Below are 23,875 nucleotides of genomic sequence, written 5' to 3' on the forward strand. Positions count from 1 at the left end.
CTGTGAAAATGCAATTACAGCAAACAGCCGCTGCCTCACTCGAGCCTCACCATCCACACCTGGAACTAATTAACTTAATTAGGGCTTAATGAGCTACACTGGTCGGAAGGCCTATTTTTACTTAATTATCCCCTAATGCGCTTGGCATGGAGGGGCGGGGGATCAGGAGCATGGCTTTGGCGGTGGCAGCCACCTCCTCTCCCTGCAGAAGGGACACCCAGGAGCCACGCTCGCCTGCCAGGAGTGAACCCCAAAGAGCTGGAAGTCTGGGAGTGGAGGCGAGGCAGGGGCCACACCTGAGGGAACAAGTGCCCCAGCCCCGGCACCATCACTGTGGCCGCCCGGCCTCAGCTGGGGCTGAAGCCACCCAGACCCCCCTCAGCCCTAGCACATTGCCCTTTGCCATCTGCTGCATTGCACCTGCACCACGTGGTTCTCATTTTCTGACCCCCCACTAGAGTACAGGTTCCGTGAGGGCACAGATTTCGTGTCTTGGTCCCTACTGAGTCCCCAGCCTAGAACAGCATGTGCCTGGCACACAGCAGGGACTTTCTGTTGAATGCACGTTGAGGGAATGCCTTGAAGAATGGCCGAAGGCCTTGAGCTCCCCGGAGCTCACCCATACACCTCACGCCTGAGGACAACATCCCCACACCTACCCTGGCCTCCCACTGCTCACACTGGTCCTGCCACCTGAAGTCCATCTCCCACCTGCCCCAGGCCCTGCAGGAGCCTTGTCTCCTGACCAGGTAGGGTCAGGGCTGGGACCTCTCCTGTTGGAACTTGGCTCTTCCTGGCACTTATCTCTGCCTACCCTTTGGGGGATGCTCCTTGGGGCTGGGTCTGTCTGAACCCTGAGACCATGGGCCCCTGGAGGTGGTGACTTCATCTCTGCCTGCCCATTGCTTTTCCATTTAACCCCAGTAGCCTGGCCCAAAGTGGCTGGCCCACAGTCAGCCATCAGAGGACAGTCGGCCTCACCTTGATCCTACGGCTCTAGACCCAGCAAGGGGCTTAGAGAGCCGAGTCCAGTCAGCTGCAGTACTGCCTGTAAGACGGGCTGCTCCACTGAGCAGGGAGGTCTAGGATGGCCCCCAGAGCCCAGGCCTCCCGGACAGGACTCCCCAGTTCAGAAGGGCAAGGCGCCCAGTCTGGGGCAGTTGGAACTACCAGTCAGAGCTGTCTCCCCAGGGGCCCAGGGGCCCAGGACCCCAGGGCAGGGTATGAGTAGAACAGAAAGGGGAGGGGCAAAATAATTTGGAGGGAAGGAAGACAGATGTCATGTTCCTTGTGTCCCAGCTTCCTGGGGACTCTGGACAGTCCTAGGATGTGTGAGATCATAGACTCCTGCTTCACACAGGGAAACTGAGGTCTGAGAGACAGCACCCGCCCAGGTGACCCGGCCAAGAAGGGAGTAGAGTTGCTGGGACCTGATTTAGGTTCCCACAGCCCTCAGCCCTGACATCGGACAATGGTGGCACTGACTGCCATCTGCCCTCACTTTCCTGCCCTCCCCCACCCCGCCCAGGAAAGCCGTGGATGGTTTCTGGAGGGTCAGCGCCTGCTTCCTGGCCTTGTGGAAGGCAGGGGGTGGGGAGGGCAGCAGCAACTGAGGGAGCAGGACTGGGAGCCCTCAGTGGTTTCCTGCCTTCTCCTAGGGAAAGGCTCCAGGGGGCAGGGGACCTCCCTGAAACTGAGGGTGAGCTGCCAGTGCTTGAGGGGTGTCTGGAAACGCTGGGGCTGCCTCTTGAGTCAGCACTGCCAGCTTCAGTATACCCACGAGTCCAACAAGGATAGTAGGAATCCATCCGGGCCTTCCAGTCTGTGACCTCGAAGAACCACCATAAGGGCCCAAGAGGCCAGTGGCTCCTGTGGGCAGGAAAATCCTGGGGAGAGAGGAGACAGTTTGATGATGGTACTCTTTCAGACAGAGACCCTGGGGACAGAGTTCTAGACTGCCCAGGCCCCCTCACTTCAGCTGCCCCAGCCTAGCCAGAGCCCAGCTGTTGGGGGGTAGTGGGGGAAGTGACAGAGTCCATCTGTGATGGGAGAGGCTTGATCAGGGATGCCATCAGCCCTGGAAACTGCCTTTCTGCTCCCACCGACTCTCCTGCCCTCGCCTGGCTGTCGGCTGCTGGCAGTCACCCCACACACACGCAGCGGCCGCTGCCCGCCTCCCTCCCAAGCAGCGGCAGCTGCTGTGGTCTGCATGCTGGAACCAAAATTGAATGAGCATTTTCACAATGTCGCCTCCCGCTGACGGCTCCTAATTGCATGTTGAAGCCATGCAATGGAGCCCAACTCACACTAATTATGTCATTACCCTAATTAAGTAAATACTGTATGTGCTAATTGGCTGAAATCTCTTCAGTGGGGGTTGGGCAGGGGGAGAGGAAACCCGTGTCCCCTGGGCTTTCACACGGATGCACTGGGGCTAACAGATTCAGGGTGGGGGGGCACTCCCCCCTCGGTTTGGCAGATCCTGCCATCACCCAAGTAGGATTCAGGGAGGACCCTCGGCTGCGGCCCAGGACAAGCTTGCCCGTGCTCCAGGAGAGGTGGCAGAAGATGCTGGACAGGTGGTCAGAGACCCAGGCTGAAGGCCTAACTTTGCCCTGACAGACTGGTGGTCGTGAACAACCTTCTACCTCTCTTCAGTGGGTCCTCTTGCCCACCTCCCACCTCAGGCAGCCCAGAACCTATGGAACCTCAGACGTCAGGGCATCAGAGGGACTTAAATGTCCAGGAAGGATTAACCAAGCCACTGTCATCCAAATATATGGGATATCAGTTATATGCCCAGCCTGGGGCAACAGGAGAGATAACAGCTGATGACTAAGCAAAGCCCTAGGCTCTGGGGACAGTTCCAGTGTGAGCCAGCAAAAGGAATAAACAGGGCTGGCAGGTGAGGTGGAAGACATTCTGAAGAAATCTGAAGGCTTCCTGGAGGAGGAGGACTTCACCTATGAGAGAGAGGAAATCGGGACCTCAGAGCTCAGATCATCTTTCAAGGTGTGTTTTTTGTTTTTCTTTTTTAAATGTCAAACTTGTTAATCGTAACTTTCAGGGGAGGGTGGTAAGGGAGAAAAGCACAGCCATCCAGAGGGGGGCTCCCAAATGGGATGCCAACCTACTTGGGGACACAGGAGGAATGCCAGCCCCATGTCAGGGACAGTTGCATCAGCCCTAGTATGACCAGAGCCTTCACCCCGCCTTCTTTAAGCTCATCACTGTGGACTCGCCATCAAGTGAGGGCCCCCATCCCTCCCCTGCCTCTCACGAGGCTGTGGGGAGGGTCTCCAAGGCCATATCAGCTGGACCTCCATCAGCTGGATCTTCTCAGGCCCGGCGGAGCCAGGTAGTGCCCCATCTGGCAAGCGTGCCCAGGTACCGCAGTGTGGGCATCCCTGTTCTCCCAGCTCCACTCTACCCGCCTGCTGCCACCTCCGTAGACATATGCTGCGGCTCCGCACCCAGCAAACACCACATGCTCACTTTGGTGGGCAATGGCTCCCTGCCTTCCAGGCTGCAGGGAAGAAAAACTGGCCGAGCGCTGGACAGGCTCAACTCCCAAAGCGGCCCCTGGCCAAGCCCTTCCAGCTCCCAGGCCTCAGGTTCCCAATGGATGATGTCCACTCATTCATTCCTTGTCCCAGGGTTCCATTCATCCCACACAAACAAGGTCTGGGCGTCTCTACGCTGGCTCCAGAAGACAAGACACAGATAAGAAACCATCCTTTTAGCCATGACATCTGCAACTTGATCTCAAATCGCTCAGGAAAAAAATCACATAGAACCAGGCACACGCACAGAGCGAACGCATATAGAGACAGGGAAAGCGAGGCAAAATACTAGCCCTAGTTGACGTGGCTAGAGGATATATAGGTGTCTTACACTACTCTTACTTTGACAACTCTTCTGTAAGTTTGCATTTATTTTGAAACACATAGTAGAAAGAAGGAAGGGAGGAAGGAAGGTCCTTTCACTTTATAGGATTCCAGGCTACTAGAGCAGGCAGCTGGACCAGTGGCTGTCTTTGGAGGAGGGCTTCTATAAGGTGTGGAGGAAACGGGGCCAGGCAGAGTCTAAGGGCCTCTGGCTCCTACCCTTCCACGCAGCATGGGATGGAGGCTGACTCTCACCTCCTCTCCCCGTCACAGCTTCAGGCAAGCCCCCAGCTCCCTCCTCTTTTCCTACTCTTCAGAGCCTTCGGACCCTCCAGTAGGAGAAGGGGAACTCGCCCTGGTCAGAGGTTTGGGAGGGCCTCCTGTGGCTCTGAGCATGGACAGACAAGACTGGAGCAGCCCAGGGTGCTGGGCCTGGGACCAGAGAGGGACGGGACAGGACGGATCCAGCCAAGCCCACCCTAGGCCCGCTGCCCCTCACAGACTATCACAGACTTGTGCCCCCGCTGCCCCTATCACAGACAAGTGCTCCAGTGTCCTTGCCTGTCACAGCAACTCTTGGCAGCAGAAGGGGAGCAGCAGGAAGTGGTTCATTATTCCATCCTTCATTAGGTCTGCATTAGGCAGCCCGAGAGGAGAGGAACCGTGGGATGTGCAGGAGGAGGCCTCTGCTTCAGATGGGCCTGTGAAGGGGCTGTGGCGCTGGACCCGCCCCCTGCAGCCTCCTTCCCGACTGCCCCCTCCCTCTCCCCTGCTCCCCGACTCCTTTCATTCTCACTCCTCCCCTTCCCCATTGTGCCTACCAGCCTCCCCACCTCCCTGGGGGGCTCCCCAGGGCTCTCCCCTAAAAGGGGACCTCCCCTACGCAGGTCTCCATCCAGACTTTGGATAACCACCCAGTGGCCCCTCCCCCCAAAGAGACAGTGCCATCGGCATATCCCCGATGTGTGGTCAGTCAGCGGCAGAATGCAGGGCGGACTCCCGCCCGCGCCCACCGCGGCCGACCCCTCTCCCCTTGACCTCAGGCTGCCACTTCGGAGCCTGGGCCGCCCCTGAGCGGACCTGCCCTTCATTCAGGACGCTCTGTCCGGGACGCTCCAGGCTGCGGCACCCAGAGGTCAGCAGGGGCCGGTTCCTCCTCTCGGACACCTTTGTTCTTCTCCCGCCTTTGTCCCCGGCCTGTCCTCCTGACCAGCCCACAGCCCCGGCGCGTCTCACCCCTCGCCTGTCAGCTCGCCTCTCCCTCCCACTCCCCTTCGTGGCCTTTGGCCCACTCGAGCGGGGCAGCCCGGCAGGGTGCGGGGTGGGGCCCCTCTGCCCTCTCGCCCAGCCCCCAGCCCGCCTGGCCCCCCGCAGCCCCGCTCCCCCACTGCTCCCTCTCCGGCCCACGCCCCCCTCACTTGCCCCGCGTCCCGCCCCCTCAAACACCTCCCCTCGCCTCCTCCGCCCCCTCCCCATTTCCTCTTCCCTCTTTCCCTGGCCCTTCAGTCCCTGGAAGTCAGGCCTCCTCCTCCCCTCCCCTCTTCGCTCTCGTCCTCTCCCTTCTCTCTTCCCCCTCCAGGCTCCACTCCTTCGCCTGCTCACTCACCCTCTCCCTCTCCCGCTTGCCCCCCTCTCTCTCCCCCACCTCTTTGTTTCAGCTGAGAACCGGCGGCTCCTCGGGACAGTTCCCACACCGCAGTGCCTCTGGTGAGCAGACAGCGCCGCTGAGGTGAGCTGGGGGATCCGGCGGGCGGGCACAGGCAGGCGCGGGCAGCAGGAGCTGGAGCTCCAGGGGGCGAGCGGGTGGGGACGGGCCATCTAGCTCGCCGCTGCTCTGTGCCCCGGGGCCAGTGGGAACAGCAGTCGGAGGAGTGCCAGCTTCAGATTCCCCGGTGGTCAGCCAGGTGGCCGTCGGGGGCAAAGCCTGTCTGGAGCTGGCAGGTTCTGCCCCTGCCCGGGTGCCTGGCTTCTGAGGGAGACCCTCAGAGGCACTGGACTGGGGAGGGCAAGGGCTGGGCTGCCCAGAACTGCCATCCCTGACGGTCTGTGTGCGGTCCTAGAGAACAGGGGCCCCGGCCCCTGCCTTGGGCTGGGTTGCCGGGTGGCAGCAATGGAGCTGTCCGTGGGGCTGTGACCCCAACAAGTGCCTATTCTCAGGGCAGGGTGGGGGGTTGCTGCTCAGGTAGGGGGTGTGGGCAGAGGAGAGCTCTGCCTGTGTTAAAGGAGGAATGCTTTCACTCCAAGCTACTGACCCCCAGGCCCACAGAGCCACATGGTGGAGGGGCGCTTCTCCCTGCCCCAGGGGTCTCTGGTCAAGCTCCTCCAGGATAGGGTCCCCAGGACTGCTTTACCCAGAGTTACAATCAACAGGAATTCAGGTCCAAGCCCAGATGTCCCCGTGGTCAGCTTCCTGGGCTGAACTGAGGATAGGGAGGAATGCCTTGATGGGGGGGGCGGGTGCGGGGACAGCTGGGCGACAACCGGTAGAAACAGAGCCCTGGCTCTTGAGTGAGGCTACAAGTGTGAGCACTGGAGATGCCCCAGCTACATAGCGATCCAGAGATGCTGGGCAGGTGGGTGGGAGCGGATGGAAGGGGCAGAAGCCAGTGCCGTGGGCCCCGCCCCCTTCTCCCTGGAGCTGGAGATGGAGAGACCGCGCAGGAAGGGGACACCGTGTGCCCCTCACACTTCCCCAGAGAGGCGAGCAGGGAGGCTCTGCAGGTGGGCTGGGGTTGGGGTGGTGAGGACAGGGAGGAAAGGCCAAGACTGGGACAGGGGCAGGGTAGGGGGGTAGCCCTTGGCTACTTGGTTAGGGCAGGGTCAGATCCTATAGCTCCTTGAACCCCCAGGAGCCAGCAGTGGACAAGAGAGTGGTGGGCAGTCACCTTGCGAGGCAGAGCAGCTAGGGGCATATGTTGCCTAGGACTGGGCGGATGGGGCACTTGCTTCTGGGGGCCCACTCTCCCTAGACCTCTTCCCTGGCCAAAGCCCCCTCATCTTGGCTGGTGAGAGCCCCTCCCAGATGGAGGAGCACCACGGGCAAAGAGGCAGAATCACGGCTGGGGACCCTGAGCTCACCCCACCCCACCAGCCTCTCCAGAACAGGGCAGCCAGAGCCCAGGAAATGGGACAGAAAAGCCTTAAGAGTGGCCCCCTGGTTCCCCAGTGAGGGGCTGGCTGTCAAGACACCCCTGTCTCGGGGAGAAAGGCCAGCCCTCCAGGCCTGGGCACAGCTCGCCCTCTCTCTATGGGCCCTCTCTCTCTCTCTCTCTCACAGCTGCCTGCCTAGGCCACTGTCAGCGCCACCTCCCTGACTCCCCCTGGCCCCCACACAGCCCCTGTGCTCCCCTAGCACACTGGATTCCTCTAGCCCAGAGAGGGGACTCGTGGCCTGGGGTCAGGCCAGTTCTCACGCACCCAGCCTGGGCCTCATCAGGTCCCTTACACATGATTCCAGTGGACCAGGCTGCCCCACCCATTTTTTTCTGAGCCCTCATGGGCTCTCTCCCAAGCTGGGCCAGCTAACTCTAGCTCCAGCTGAGCCCCCAAAACTGGTTCTGTCATCTCCCAGGACGCCATGCACCCCAGCAGCCATTAAAGGCCAAAGTACCACACCCTGCTGGTGCCAGTCCAATGCCAGAGTGTGGGAGTCACTCGCTCAGCCTCAGTGACTGCCGAGGCCTCCTGGGCTCAACCCTAAGCCTGCATGGAGGAGGGAGCCTCCCTGAGCTTCTCCTGGGAAGAGGCTAAGACCACTCTCTTCTCTCCTTCCGTCCCTGACCCCCTTCCACAGAGCTTTCCTGCCCACATGCATCTGCTGCCACCACATACCCAGAGAGGTGAGGATAAGAATGCTGTCCCCATTAAACAGAAGGGAAAATTGAGGTCTGGGAAAAGAAAGCTGGCATGGCCAGGATAAGGACCTAGGACCTGATTTCCACTCCAGTGCTCCTTCTTGGTCTTTCAACTGCCGCCCTGGAGAAAGCCTACCTGAGGGTACGATGCCTACGCTCACCAAAGTCCACCTGCTTCCCAGCCTTGCCACCCCCCAAATCCTCATACCCTGATGGCATGCCCAGTGACACAGGGCTAGGTTACTCCCAGGGGTGTCTGAACCAGGTCCACTCAGTGACCGTCTGTGGGTTGAAGTGGACACACGCATGCCTACGCATGTCCCTGACCGCACACACACAACTGTGCACACAGATGCAGACACACACCTTTGTGTAGAAGCCCACCACTCAACCGCGTGTGGCTTTCTGCCAAATCACACACACAAAGGAGCTGTGAAATCTAAGCCAAGAGGGGCTGACAAGTCTGTTCTAAGGACCCCTAGATGGACCAAGGTGGTAAAGGACTCCTAGATGGACCAAGTGATAAAGAATTCGCCTGCCAACGCAGGAGACGTAAGAGATGTGGGTTCGATCTCTGGGTCAGGAAGATCCCCTGGAATAGGAAATGGTAGCCCACTTGTTATCTTGCCTAGAGAAGCCCGTGCATAGAGGAGCCTGGTCACTAAGTTGCTCAGTCATGTCCAACTCTTTGCGACCCCGGGGACTGTAGCCCACCAGGCTCCTCCGCCCATGGGATTCTCCAGGCAAGAATACTGGAGTGGCTTGCCATTTCTTTCTCTAGAGGATCTTCCCGACCCAGGGATCGAACCCAGGTCTCCCGCATTGCAGGAAGATGCTTTAAGCTCTGAGCCACCAGGGAAGCCCGGCTATAATGCATAGGGTCATAAAGAGTTGTACACGACTAAAGAGACTTAGCACGCACACAGATGGACCAAGCATGATGATGCCATCATCCCTAAGCCCCTGGCAAGGAACCAGGGAAGCAGGAGTGGACCTTGGGCTCTGGCTGAGCCTGCACCAGGCCCCAAGGTCTCTGAGCCCCAGAGGGTGGGCAGAGGATAGTCAGGAAGGTCCCAAGCAGGTTCCCATTCTGGCTCTGTGGCAGACCTGCTGTGCTTCCCCAGACAAGCCACCTTCCCTCTCTGTTCACTGGCTTTTATAAAACAGAGGGATTTGGGTTAGCAGACACCTAAAGGCTGGCCAGGCCCACTGCCCAGCCACTCTCGGTTCATCTAGGGGCAGACAATGGAAGGGCCTGTGAGGGCAGCAGCCAGGGAAAGCTTCTGGGGACGGAGATGAGGGCAGCGCGGGGACAGCAGGAGCCCGAGCGGGAGGGACAGAAGCCAAGAGCCAGGGCGGGAGTGGTTCCTACGGCCCATGGCTGAGGGTTATGGGACAGATAATAAGTCCTACAGAACACTCACCGTGTAGGCTTTGTTTCACATTTTCATCTAGATTGCACTCAAATATATCCTTCCTCATCTAGGGGTTACCAAATGGGCAAATCTAACAGCTTAAGCCCACTCCAGCCTCCAGCCTCCCAGCCCCAACAAACACAGGCTCAGGGCAGGGGCCAAGGAGGTGACACGGCGGGGGCGGGGGGGGGAACTTCTGGCCAGACCCCACCCACACTCAACCCCCTCAGCAGGCGAGTAAGCAGCCACACGTCCAGGAAGCAGGACCGCCCGTGCTGAGGATGTCCGTGCATACACACAGATGCACTCCTCCTCCTGGGATGCCAGCACCAACACCTGCACGCTTGCATACTACCACACACACGCGCGTGCGTGCACAAGCTGGGGGACACGGCGGACGGGTCCTCAGCCATAGCCCCAGCCTTCGTCCTGCTCTTGCGGGAAACTTGGTGCCCGGTGCTAACACTCATGCCTCACAGGGAGGACTGAAGTGGGGCCAGGGCATGTCTAGAGGGTGCCAGAGGTGCACCTGGGCACAGGCTCAGCCACGTGAGGACAGTACTCCTAAGACTATGACCCTACCCGCCCCCGCCCCAGCCAGAAGAACCCTCCTGCCAGGACAGAAAGAAGTGGAGCCCCAGCATCACAGAGGGGTACCAACTCCCCTCTCCCCTAAATCTCCCTGGCCCCCAGAACCCAGTTTACCTGCTCACCTCCCTGTCCGTCCTCAGCCCACCAGGAACCATCTGCATGCTGCAGTCTGGAGTCCAAGTACAGAAGGAGGCTCTTCCCAGAGGCAGGGCACGCCAGCCCTGGCCCCGAGTCCCTCACAGCCTCATAGAGGAGGGCATGGCTGGGGTGGGGTGGGGGCCAGCAGGAGCAGCCCCAGGCCTCGCTGTTCTCTATGGCTTTTTATTCCTATGTGATTCTACTGCTCACTCATATAGGGATTGGAGCCGTGGCGCACGGCGGGGGCAGCCAGCGGAGGGCTCGGACACTGAGCAAAGAGGTCCAAGGAGACCAGGACAGCGGTCCCCGTCTCCCGGCGCGGGCAGCTAGCCTGGCCTGGGGAGCCCCTCCCCGGGTGCTCCCCTCCCTGGCCAGCTGGAACAGGGGGAGGGGCCGTTGGATCCCAGCACTGGAGACCCCTCACACACTGCAGGCTGGCACCAGGACCTGGACTGCGTCCCCAGAGGAATGGCTGAAGGATCTGGTTGGGGGCGGAGTGGGGGTTCAGTTTGGCTGGGAAAAAGGGCCTGGCACAAGGAAACAAGACCCAGTGTCCTGTGTGGCTGGTGGTAGGCCCTGGAAAAACGAGGCAGCTCAACCAAAGAAGGTACAGTCTGGCTAGGGACCGTCCAAAGACAGAAGGGAGAGAAGTCCTTGGTGGGGCAGGCAGCAAGCTAGTGCCCAGCGAGGAGACACCTCAGCAGGGAGTGACAGACAGCAGGACTAGCGTCCTCAGGCCTGCCCTCCCTGGGGTCTCTGCTCACCCACATCAAGCATGCCAGGCTCAACCCTCCCAGGCTCCCATTTAGGTGAATCGAGTGCCCTGCAGAGACGGGACAGCCAACTCCTGCAGGGCCCCCGTGCTGGGGCTACTGGCGGCCACCACTCTGCTCCTGGCAGCCCCCTGCCGGTCTGTGCTCTGAGAGAAAACGCACTGAGAACGCAGAGCATGATCCTTTTTATTTTCAGTCCTTCCTGCTTCACGCCACAGAAGAAACAGGCTTGGAAGCTGAGCAGAGGGGCTGCCTAGGGGAGAAGACTAGGACAGCAAACTGGCCCAGGGGCCTGTCCTGGTCCTCTGGAGTACCCGCTGCCATGGCTGAAAGTAGGGGTGGAAGAGAGCCCCCATCTGCCTGGTCAGTGTGAAACTGGACACACAGAAGAGGCCCTGGTTGGGAGGTGTGAGGACCAACCAAGTAGCCATGGCCAAGGGAGAAGGGGCCCTAAAGCTTGGTCGGGCCCTGGGGACAAAACCTGGTCTGTTCCAGGACGCTGCCCTGCAGGCCTCTTCTGGGTTCCCCAAAACATGACCTACATCATCACTGCGGATGCAGGAACAGAAAGTGGGCGTCTGTGACATTGGTGCCAGTCAGCCCCGTGTGCAGCAGGTGTGCCCCACCCTGGAAGCGGCAGAAGAAGGTATGTGAGTCATTATGGGCCAGGAAAGTGGCCACATCCAGACCCTCAGTGGCAGCTTGGCTGGTAAGCTCAGGCCTGACCCAGGCCCCGGCTGCCTCTGTGGGCCCATCCTGCCCATCAGTGCCGCCGCTCAAAAACAGCACGTCAACAGTCCCCAGTGGCCACTGTCCCAGCTCCACTCCGACACGCAGGGCCAGCTCCTGGTTGCGGCCACCCTTGCCTGAGCCCTGCAACCGCACCGTGGGCTCGCCACCAGCCAGCAAGCAGACTGGGCCTGGAGCGCCCACCACAGCCTCCAGAGCCTCCTTCAGTTGCAGATCTGGGAGCTGGAGGTCAGCTGCAAGTTCATAGAGTCGTTCATCTTCCTGCACAGACGCTCCAGCGCCAGGCAGGGCAAGGTGGGCTCCAGCGACTCGGGCCAGTAGCCCGTAGAACTGGGCCACACTTTTCACATCACCCTGTATGGCTGTGCTCAGCACCACAGCCCTGTATCCCAGCGCCTCAGCCTGCTTCTGAGCCTCAGCCAGTGCCAGTGCATTGGAGCCAAGGATAACGTTGAGGACGTGACCACAGGTGTGTGGCCCGTGGGGGTCAGAGTCTGCCCGGGCCAGCACAGTCTTCACAGAACGTGGCAGGGCAGTGCGAAGGCCATAGCGATTGAGGATGTACAGGCAGTCTTGCACGCTGTGGATGCTGGCCACAGTGGGGCCGCTGGCAATCACCTCCACGGGGTCCCCCACCACGTCTGACAGGATGAGGCTCACCACCTGGGGAGGGGTCGCAGAGGCAAGGCTCAATCCCACCTGATCCTTGCCTCAGGGCCCGAGAGGACAAACTGCCTTCGTCTAGCCACATGTCTTCACGCCACCCAATGCACTTCCTCGCCCACTTCTAATCCCTCTCAAGTGGGTGTGCAAAACACCTAGCCCTGTGGACTCCCATACAGGCCTCTGCCCTTCATCTCCCTGGCACATGTGGGCCTGGTTACACCAGCCCCAGACTGCCTGGTGAAGAAGGGCCCCACACACCTGGGCAGGGTAGGCGGCCTGAGCCAGCCCCCCGCCCTTGAGCTGGGACAGGGCCTTCCGGATGGTGTTCAGCTCCTGGATTGTGGCTCCCCGGGCCGCCAGCAGCTTGGTTAGCGTCTGCTTCTCCTCCAGCGTGACAGGTGGGATGGGGGCGGGCAGCAGGGCTGAGCCCCCCCCTGCAGAGACAGTGAAGACTTTGGGCAGAGGGGATGGATGGCACGGGGACTTCCCGACCTGGGGAGCTGGCAGGCAGTGCTCATTTAGGGATGTGGCGGCTAGAAAGAGGGGTTAGGGTGCCCCCGTGTGGACATACAGTGAATGCCCACACAGTCACCACAACCAAGGCACCTGAGGTTGAACTCTGCCTTGGGGTAGCCCAGGTCCCAGCAGACACTGGAAGAACTATTCCTTAAGACCTTAGAAGAGGAAAGAGACCTGGAGGAGACAGCGGAAAACGAGGGAGGGGACTCAGGGAGCTGGAAACCGGGGTCCTAGCCCCAGGTGACAATGGTGCCGAGGGCAGCAGCAACTGAGACGTTTTCCTTGCAAGACCTCAGCAGGGTGCTCCCTGCGTACCCTCTCACAGGGGAGGGCCCCACAGCTCAGGGGAAGCCACCAAGGAGTCAGCCATCCAGGTCTTTACTGCCTCTAATCTGTGACCTCGAGGGCTCTGACCAATGGTTCCTTGCACACCTGATTTTGGGAAACCTCCCCGCTGCCCCCCTGCACCCGCGCGCGCGCGCGCACACATCCACACACACACGCACCCCGTCCTAAGCCAGTGCGGCACCCTCACCTGAGATGAGCACAAGCAGCAGATCGTCAGCGGTCAGGCCTTCGGCCAGCTGCCTGATGGCCAGAGCAGCCCGCAGAGCGTCCCGGTCCGGCAGGTTGTCCTCCGCGCCCTCGAATACCTGGATGCGGCTGTGCGGCTTCAGCAGCATCTCCCTCAGGGGAGAGAGAAGGGAGAGCCAGAGATGTGGTGGGCTCTGTGTCCCGCTGGCTTCTCAGATGTACAGGTGAAAAGGATGTGAACAAGGACGCCCACTGACACCCACCCTGGAGCCAGGCCACTCCCAGAAGAAACTGGAAGCTGGTGAAGGAAGGAGGCCCCAATCCAGGCTGAACCTGGGCCCAGGTTCCCCTCCAGACAAGAACAGCACCCCCAGGTTCCTTACTGCTTGCCAGCGTGCTCCATGGCCGCACGGATCCCCTTGGGAACACTGATCACTCCCTGCACAAGATGCTGGCCCAGGAGCTCCTCAGCTGCAGCTGCCATGCCCAGCACAGCCTTGCCAAAGCCTACCAGGTAGAGGTTCTGCCTCAGCTGAAAGCTCCGGTCCCGCACCTTCAGCTCTCCGCTGTCGGGGTCCAAGGACAGGGCGCGCTGCAGCAGGGGGCCCGGCAGCACTGCACCCACAGTGCTCTCAAACAGCTGCCGTGCCTGCTCTGCCAGAGCCATGCTACTGGCCATGCGGGCCAATGGGCCCCCCCAGAGGAGTGGGCCCGAGGGGGCTCTGGCCAAGTGACGCAGGACCTGCAGGGCTGCAGCCATGCCCCACTGCTCTCAGCACCACTTGGCGTCCATGGCCGCCTAGGAGGAAGAAAGCACTGGTTAGGCTGCTGCAAAACCAGAGACAGGAGGCTTCAGGGCCAGTGGACCCCACAGCTGCTGCTGCTGCTGCGGGAATAGGCCATCTGCCAGACCCAGGAGAATCCCTAAGGTCCACAGCTGTCTGATCTCACTCCAGTCTTCTGAGCCCAGGCCTGCAGTATAACCAACCACGTCCTCCTCTTCTGCAGGCCACGCGCCAGCTCTCTGGACACCCTGCCCAGAGTCCAGAGGTCCTGTTAGCAGAGCCTTCCTCCTAGACCACCTCCTTCGGCTGAGAGTTAATCATTCACAGAGGAAGAAATTACTATCTGTGGCTTCCATCCTGCCCCTTTCCCACCTCCTGCACTTCTGAGCCTCGCCCAGGGCAACACCCCTTTCTGGCACTCCTTCCTTGCCTCTTTACCTCTTTACTTGAGTTGCGACAAAGCTGCTGGCTATGCCACCAACGGGAGCCCAGTGACCTCCAGGCTGCTCTGTTTCATTATCTCACAGGCCTGGGCTGGGGAGCCTGGAAAGACTAAGTCTGTGCAGGGAGGCTGTAGATTTGTTGGGACACTGAAAAGCAGGTCCGGGCACATCCTTGGGCCACAAAGCCTGAAGAATCCCGCACTCAGGGCCAGCCCAGCAACAGCTTCAGGTTCAACTCTGACTCATAGTAGAACCTTAAAAAAGTCCTTAGACACCACATGACTCCAGGTATGATGGGGTCCAATCTGCAGGACAGAAAGGATGCCCTTCCACCTACATGGACAGACCCACCCTTGCCAAGAACATGCCTTTTGCTCTAACATAACAAATCTTGGATCACACCACCCACAGGGGTGAGAGCCACGTGGCTGGGGCAGGCAAAGGGCAGGCTTCTACCACTGAAGCCAAACAGTCATTTTCCCCACTGGGCACGGTAAAAGCCACAGAAGACTTGAAGTGAGGGTCAAGAGGTTGCAGAGTAGTTTAGGGACAATAAAGTGCTAAAAAGCCCATCTCTAACAAGGCATTACTTTAATAAATTATAAATTTACTTTATAGTTATAAATTAATAAATGCCCACCATACATGCTGACTGCAGCAGCAAGTGTGCACAGAGCAGGGGAATCGGGCTCCAGCTCTACCACAGGACAGCTCCGTTTCTCTCACTGGGTCTCCTGTGCAAAATGAGAGGTGAGATGAGACTAATGCTCTTCCTTTGACATCCCTGGGCTCTCTGAAGCTGTCCACCGTTAACACTGAAAACTTCGACTGCAAACATCGCTTTATCCTACACCAAAGAAAAAAAAACCTGGCAATGTCCAGCCTCGGATCACTTAGCCTGCATTGAGCTCAACTTTCCCATTTAGAGAAGACAAACCGTTCCTGACTCCAGCTGTGAACGGGAAAACACAGAGGGAGCTGCCATGGGGATTCAAAACGGGTCCAGCAATTGCTAGGGCTGGCCAATGAGCACTGGCCATAAAAGTGGCTTAGCACGTAGCAATAGCTGATTTTGACGGTCTGGACCAAATCCATACCTGTTTCCCCGATAGATACAGGCCTAGAGGATACCAGCGTTGCCAATGGATATCAGAACCCAAGGCAGGGGGCGCCCAAGACTAAGGCGGCCAGAAAAAATACAGAACGTCCAACCAAATTTCAATTTCAGATAAATTAGGAATTGTTAAAAACTAAATATGTTCCGTACAATATTCGTATCCGACTCTTAGCGACCCCATGGACTGCAGCCTACCAGGCTCCTCCGTCCATGGGATTTTCCAGGCAAGAGTACTGGAGTGGGGTGCCATTGCCTTCTCCGATTTGGGATATATCCATACTAAAAAAGTATTTGTTTATCTAGTTAAAATTCAAGTTTAACTAGACGCCCTGCATTTTTATTTGCCAAATCCAACAACTCCATTTGGAACACCGCTTCTCCTAAACTAGCCTGAGCTCCAGGAAGTCGTAAATACAAAGCCGACCCGCCTTGACACCTCCCCGCCACCAAGGGGGGCTCTAGCCCTTCCCCCGCCTTCGCCTGCCTGCCCGGCGCCGGAAGTGATGTCACCCGCAGGCAAGGGCCTCAGGCTTTCCTCAGGGAAAGGGCTGTCGCGTAATGTCCAAGAAAATAAGAACCCGCTGCTGCCTGGGCCCGCAGCCCCTGAGCCAATGGCCCTGTGGCTCTGCAGGCCCTCACGGCACCGACATACCGCCTAACCATTCGGCGACCCGAGGTCCAACCCTAGGGCCGGAAGTGCTCGATGGGGGCGGATCCGGATCCGGAAGTGTGGGGGCGGGGTTGGGGCGCCGATGGCGAGGGGCGGGGTAAGCGGGAACCAGAGCCGGAGCTGGTATTGGTTCCGCCCTGCTCTCCAAGAGGCTTGGATGCAGTCACCTTCAGGCCTCAGTGCCTTCATCCCTACAGTGGGATAATAATCGCCACCTCGCCGGTTGCTATAATCTGCCCACTCCTTTATTCTGTACGATTCAATCAGTCGCACATACTTTCCTACCTCCTGTTAGGTGCTGGGCATTGGACAAAGCAAATGGACTGAGAATCACTACTTACCCACAGCTGGCTCCTCCTGGAGCCAGATGAAATCATCCCTGCCACCGCTGTAATTCCACAAGGCATTCGTGTTCCCCGCCTTCTTCCCCAGGCTACCAAATCACAGCTCTGATTCAGCAAGAGAGTTCCAGAATCAGCAAGAGAGTGATTCTGAAACACACGAAGTACATGTGAACACGAATGACCCTAGGCCTCCTGCCCTGTCCCAGCTCTCACCCTGGACCCAGCTTGATAGTGGTATCTTGCCACATTCAAAAGACAAGTCCTGACCAGACTCAAGGACACAGAAGAATACATTGTTCTTACAGATGTTTTCTTGAGATCACAAATTATACCACAGATTTCTTAAAAGTCTTAAAACATTTCTCCCCACGTGCTCTTTTCTGCCACATCTCTCTTTCCCAAACCATGCTCTGCTCTTTTCAACAAGTATTTCTCCCCCACTTCGTAGCTGTCTCCCTGGGTTTTTCTTTCCTTTATAATAGAGGACCTTTTGTGCGTGTGTGTTAAGTCACTTGTTGTGTCCAACTCTGCAACCCTATGGACTGCAGCTTCCAGGTTTCTCTGTCCATGGGATTCTCCAGGCAAGAATACTGGAGTGGGTTGTCATGCCCTCCTCCAGGGGAACATCCCAACCCAGGAATCAAACCTGCTCCTCATATGTCTCCTGTATTGGCAGGCAGGTTCTCCCAAATCTTCACCACCTCATCATCACAACAAAGGCAACTTCAAGATTTGCTCTTTTTAGGTGTAAGGCAATTGTACTTAAAATTTAAGTTTTTCCTTGCTTGCAGTAAGCTGTCTTCATCCATCCATGTGTTTATTCAGTTCCTGAGTACCTTCTATGTGGGCCAAGTGCTCTAGCTGCTGGGATGAATAAGTCGTGGTACTTTTAGTTTGGAAACTTACTCTGCTTTTATAATTACATTCCCTCATTTTGGGGGAGGTGGGGAAATGTAAATTTGAGCATCTCTCGTTATTTAGTGCCAGAGACCCATAAACAGACATCACTTGCTGTGCTTTTCTGTCAGACTGTCAGCAGGAGACTATATCCATTTTTAAAATCCCCATCCCATCCCACTACTCACAAGATGCATTTAACTGCAAGATTCAGGTGTCCACTGGACTGTGAGCTCCTGGAAAGTGGGGAAAGTGAAAGTTGCTCAGTCTTGTCTGACTGTTTGCGACCCCATGGACTACACAGTCCATGGAATTATATTGGAGTGGGTAGCCTTTCCCTTCTCCAGGAGATCTTCCCAGTCAATGGATTGAACCCAGGTCTCCCACATTGCAGGTGGATTCTTTACTGACTGAGCCACTAGGAAAGCCCAAGAATACTGGAGTGAGTAGCCTATCCCTTCTCCAGCAGATCTTCCCAACCCAGGAATCAAACTGGGGTCTCTTGCATTGCAGGCACATTTTTTACCAACTGAGCTATGAGGGAAGCCCAGGAAAGTGGTTCAGTTCAGTTCAGTCGCTCAGTCATGTCCCACTCTTTGTGACCCCATGAATCGCAGCACGCCAGGCCTCCCTGTCCATCACCAACTCCCGGAGTTCACCCAGATTCACGTCCATCGAGTCAGTGATGCCATCCAGCCATCTCATCCTCTGTTGTCCCCTTCTCCTCCTGCCCCCAATCCCTCCCAGCATCAGAGTCTTTTCCAATGAGTCAACTCTTCGCATGAGGTGGCCAAAGTACTGGAGTTTCAGCTTTAGCATCATTCCTTCCAAAGAAATCCCAGGGCTGATCTCCTTCAGAATGGACTGGTTGGATCTCCTTGCAGTCCAAGGGACTCTCAAGAGTCTTCTCCAACACCACAGTTTAAAAGCATCAATTCTTCAGTGCTCAGCCTTCTTCACAGTCCAACTCTCACATCCATACATGACCACAGGAAAAACCATAGCCTTGACTAGACGGACCTTTGTTGGCAAAGTAATGTCTCTGCTTTTGAATATGCTATCTAGGTTGGTCATAACTTTCCTTCCAAGGAGTAAGCATCTTTTAATTTCATGGCTGCAGTCACCATCTGCAGTGATTTTGGAGCCCAGAAAAATAAAGTCTGACACTGTTTCCACTGTTTCCCCATCTAATTCCCATGAAGTGATGGGACCAGATGCCATGGTCTTCGTTTTCTGAATGTTGAGCTTTAAGCCAACTTTTTCACTCTCCACTTTCACTTCCATCAAGAGGCTTTTAAGGTCCTCTTCACTTTCTGCCATAAGGATGGTGTTATCTGCATATCTGAGGTTGTTGATATTTCTCCCGGCAATCTTGATTCCAGCTTGTGCTTCTTCCAGTCCAGCATTTCTCATGATGTACTCTGCAAATAAGTTAAATAAGCAGGGTGACAATATACAGCCTTGACGTACTCCTTTTCCTATTTGGAACCAGTCTGCTGTTCCATGTCCAGTTCTAACTGTTGCTTCCTGACCTGCATACACATTTCTCAAGAGGAAGGTCAGGTGGTCTGGTACTCCCATCTCTTTCAGAATTGTCCACAGTTTATTGTGATCCACACAGTCAAAGGCTTTGGCATAGTCAATAAAGCAGAAATAGATGTTTTTCTGGAACTCTCTTGCTTTTTCCATGATCCAGCGGATGTTGGCAATTTGATCTCTGGTTCCTCTGCCTTTTCTAAAACCAGCTTGAACATCAGGAAGTTCATGGTTCACATATTGCTGAAGCCTGGCTTGGAGAATTTTGAGCATTACTTTACTAGTGTGTGAGATGAGTGCAATTGTTTGGTAGTTTGAGCATTCTTTGGCATTGCCTTTCTTTGGGATTGGAATGAAAACGGACCTTTTCCAGTCCTGTGGGCACTGCTGAGTTTTCCAAATTTGATCTAATTAATATTTGCATTTCCACTGCCGTACATAAGACCAGACACAAATACAAGCTGACATTTTTCTTTCCTCTTCTTTTTTCAATGAATAAACAATGGGAATTCCCTGGAGGTCCAGGGGTTAGGACTGGGCACTTACTCCCGGGGCCAGGTTTAGGGACACTAGGATCCTGCAAGCCACGTGGCACAACCGAAAAAAGAAGGAATAAGAAAACAGTGAAACGCTCAGCTACAAAGTACTGCAGACCTTAGGTGGAAAAGATTTCACAAAAGGGAAAGGGATGATGGTAAGTGGAAGTAAAAGACCTCATGAGGCAGTGGGATTTGGGTCTAAGAAAACAATCAGGCTCATCAGAATGTTTAAACATACCTTGTTAGTCGGCATGAATATGTCTACAGTCTTAAATACACTTGGCAATAAGTATCAGTGTCAAAATGTGCCAAGAAATTGCAATCCAAGGAAATGATTGGTGATGTGGACAAAGATGGTATAAGGAAGGAAAAAGCTTTTTCCTCTAACCTCTTAGGTTCATTGACCGAGACCCTACAGATTAAACCGACAAATGACAGATTAACAACAGAAAAAGGTTTATTTCATATGGATGGGAGGGAGCTCACAGAAATGACATGAAAACTCCCAAAAAGCCATTAGGCTGGAGAGCTTATATATCATTTCTTAACAGGGAGTGATAAATTTTGGAGATGTAACAAGACAAAAGGGATTTGAGCTTCTCGGGGTAATAAATCATGGGAAAGTAAATATAAGGGGGAAACTAATGGAAGATAAGGATTGCTAAAGTAATGTATGTTTGTGAAGATTCATCTCAGTGTTGGCTCCCCATCTCCTAGTGTGGGGGCGTTGCCTTTCTCATGAAACTGAGCGCCTCCAAAGTACTTTCCCTTACTAAGTTTATGGTTAACCTCTCTATCCAAAACTTTATTCCTTTTCTTGACCCCTTTGACCGCAAGCCTTTTGTGAAATGAAGCACTTCCTGCCATATCAGTGGGCACGAAGTGTCACAGCCATTGGCGATTTCTGCCCTCCAAATGTGAATGAGGGCTCCCAAAAGGGAACACAATGCCTTCGATCCAGCAGGTGACTCAACCCCCGACAGTGATTGCTGAGGTCAGTGAACAAGGAATTAAGTATGTAAACTGTCAAGAAACAGGATTTGGGGGCTTCCCTGGTGGCTCATCACTTCATGGCAAATAGATGGGGAAACAGTGGAAACAGGGGATGACTTTGTTTTTCTGGGCTCCAAAATCACTGCAGATGGTGATTGCAGCCATGATATTAAAAGATGCTTACTCCTTGGAAGGAAAGTTATGACCAACCTAGACAGCATATTAAAAAGCAGAGACGTTACTTTGCCAACAAAGGTCCGTCTAGTCAAGGCTATGGTTTTTCCAGTGGTCATGTATGGATGTGAGAAAGTGAAGTTGCTCAGTCATGTCTGACTCTTAGCGACCCCATGGACTGCAGGCTCCTCCGTCCATGGGATTTTCCAGGCAAGAGTACTGGAGTGGGGTGCCATCACTTTCTCCGAAGTTTAAGAGCTGCTGCTGCTGCTGCTAAGTCGCTTCAGTGGTGTCCAACTCTGTGAGACCCCATAGACGGCAGCCCATCAGGCTCCGCCGTCCCTGGGATTCTCCAGGCAAGAACACTGGAGTGGGTTGCCATTTCCTTCTCCAATGCATGGAAGTAAAAAGTGAAAGTGAGGTCGTTCAGTCGTGTCCGACTCTTAGGGACCCCATGGACTGCAGCCCACCAGGCTCCTCCGTCCATGGGATTTTCCAGGCAAGAGTACTGGAGTGGGGTGCCATTGCCTTCTCTGATGGATGTGAGAGTTGGACTATAAAGAAAGCTGAGTGTAGAAGAATTGATGCTTTTGAACTGTGGTGTTGGGGAAGACTCTTGAGATTTCCTTGGACTTCGAGGAGACACAACCAGTCCATCCTAAAGGAGATCAATCCTGGGTGTTCATTGGAAGGACTGATGTTGAAGCTGAAATTCCAATACTTTGGCCACCTGATGAGAAGAGCTGACTCATTTGAAAAGACCCTGATGCTGGGAAAGATTGAGGGTAGGAGAAGGGGACAACAGAGGATGAGATGGTTGGATGGCATCACCGACTCAATGGACATGCGTTTGGGTGGACTCCGGGAGTTGGTGATGGACAGGGAGGCCTGCCGTGCTGCGGTTTATGGGGTCGCAAAGAGTCAGACATGACTGAGCGACTGAACTGAATTGAACTGAACTGGTGGCTCAGTGCTAAAGAATCTGCCCGACAATGCTTGAGTTCAGTTTCTGATCTGCGAAGATCCCATGTGCTGTGGAACAACTAAGCTCATGCGCCGCAACTACTGAGGCTTCACGCTGCAACTACTGGGGCCAGAGTGCCCTAGAGTCCGTGCTCTGCAACAAGAGAAACCACCACAGTGAGAGGCCTGTGCACACTGCAGCTGGAGAGTGGCCCCCTGCTCCCTTCAACCAGAGAAAAGCCCGTGCAGCAACAAAGACCCAGCACTGCCTAAAGTAAATAAATAAAATTTTAAATATATATATTAAAACATAAGAAACAGGATTTGGCCCCAGATAGCTGAGGCTCACATGAAAGGAATGAACTCAATAAGCCCAGAAGCTTGCATCTTCCCACACATAGAAGAACACTAAATATCTTTGCTTGATACCTGGTTTTCCCTACTACTTAACAATAATCAGACCGCCTGCCCCTTTTGTTGCAAACTTGTATATAACCTGACTCCCTCTCCTGCCTCCAAGCAGTTTTCTCAAGGGTATTGAGATGTTGTCTGCTGGGCTTGAAGTCCTTAACATTCCCTCCAAATAACATAACTCTCTACTCTCAGGTTGTGACTAATTTTATAGTCGACACTTTGCTACTTGAACTCTAATTAGCCAGAGTCAGATGACTAAAATTGCTGTTGTTGATAATGTAATTGATGCACTAAAATTGCTGTTGGAGATATCATCATTAATGGACAAACTCAGGTTGTTTCTCCAGGGTAAGATGAACTAAAAGGCCCCGAGACATGAACCATCTGACCAGAAAGTGGTAAACCAGAGAATTCATGGTTCTCAAAAATATGATTAAGAAATGTCACAGAAATGTGCCAAGATGATGAGTAATCTCGGCTTCTTTGTTCCCTTTAAACATACTCCCAGGGACTTCCCTGGTGGTCTGCACACCTGACACAGGAGTCCCTGTTCGATCCCTGATCAGGGAACTATAAATAGATCCCACAAACCAAAACTAAGAGTTTGAGTGCCACTACTAAGACCCAGCGCAGCCAAATAAGTAAAAGAAATACTTTAAAAAATAAATATATGGGGGTTTCTCTGGTGTCTCAGTGGTAAAGAATCTGCCTGCCAATGCAGGAGACATAGGTTCAGCCCTAATCTAGGAATATCCCACATGCCATGGAGCAGCTAAGCCCATTCACCACAACCATTGAGCCTGTGTTCTAGAGCCTGGGAAACACCATTACTGAAGCCTGTGTGCCCTAGAGCCAGCACTCCACAGCAAGAGAAGTCACACAACACAACTGGAGAGTAGACCTCACTCTCTGCAGCTAGGGAACAGCCCATGCGGCAGTGAAGACCCAGCACAGCCCGAAAAATAAAGAAAATAAAATTATTTTTTAAATAAATAAAAACACCCTCAACTCAAAAACCAAGTTGCGCTGGCTCTGAGACTTCTCTCCCACTCTCTTGCTTATTCCCTGCGATAATAACACCTTACTTTGTCGCACACACCCTCTGCCAGAGTTTGGCTTTCTGTGCCATGGGCACAGGGCCCCTGCTCCATAACACTCACAGGAAATTTATGTCCCACTTTTAGGTAGAAAGGAAAAGGGCAGAGGGCCCTTCCTGAATCTGCTGTTTCTCATATTCCTTCAGTTCAAAATAATTCTTCTGCCAAAGATCATACCTGGGGGGAGGGCATATTCTGATCCCCTTCAATGGACATGAAGAGATATTCAGCCCAAAGATTTTATAAGTATAAAGCAATCTAAACATCTATTGATAGAATTTATGCAAATAAATTACAGTACTTCTAAACAGACATTAAAAAATACTAAAATTTTAATATTATTAAGGCTACATACATGGTACTTTTTGTAGCATGACTATTTTATGACTAGAAAGACTGTTGAAAGGGCCATTTAAGAAGAATTTAAGCCTTCCTCTGTCACTGCTACCATTATTCAAGCAAGCTGAAGGAAAGAAAGTTATGGATTGGGATATATTACTCATATTAAACTCAGGGAAAAGTTTAACTGAATAGACTCTTTCAGGGTAAGCTTTAATTTAAAGACTCCCTTTTAGAACGGAGGAGGAGGTCATTCATGGGTGATGTTGAGTAGTCAGTGACCAGGGAAAGGTGGTGTGAATGAAAAATATTACCTGTCATATTAGTAAACAAAGAATGTTGCAGCCATCAAGCTGTCACATTACAGCTGCCCTGACATGAGCCCTGAGGGAACTCAGAAACATAACACCAGCCATCAAATCACCAGACACAGTAGC

General features: G+C 54.7%; 1 protein-coding gene across 15 annotated transcripts; it reads right to left on the bottom strand.

Moving 5' to 3' along the window:
- Positions 1-10,824: 10,824 nt before the first annotated feature.
- Positions 10,825-16,152, bottom strand: GLYCTK (glycerate kinase). Of its 15 annotated transcripts, none has more exons than XM_086367693.1 (6): positions 16,125-16,152; positions 15,001-15,089; positions 13,511-13,926; positions 13,129-13,280; positions 12,333-12,508; positions 10,825-12,071 (listed from the first exon to the last, which is right to left on the bottom strand). In XM_086367693.1, exons 3-6 carry the CDS (start codon positions 13,885-13,887, stop codon positions 11,205-11,207), a joined length of 1,572 nt encoding a protein of 523 aa, XP_086223819.1. In that variant the 5' UTR covers positions 13,888-13,926; positions 15,001-15,089; positions 16,125-16,152; the 3' UTR covers positions 10,825-11,204. The 15 variants fall into 15 exon arrangements, with proteins under 15 accessions (XP_086223819.1, XP_086223822.1, XP_086223815.1 ...); XM_086367696.1 differs by having other exon boundaries at positions 13,639-13,926; positions 14,996-15,089; XM_086367689.1 differs by having other exon boundaries at positions 14,996-15,089.
- Between the last annotated feature and the right edge of the window lie 7,723 nt (positions 16,153-23,875).

Source organism: Bos grunniens, chromosome 22 (assembly GCF_055505025.1).
Source record: "Bos grunniens cultivar Pamir isolate PY7600 chromosome 22, Bosgru_T2T1.0, whole genome shotgun sequence".
In the NCBI taxonomy this organism is placed as follows: domain Eukaryota; kingdom Metazoa; phylum Chordata; class Mammalia; order Artiodactyla; family Bovidae; genus Bos; species Bos grunniens.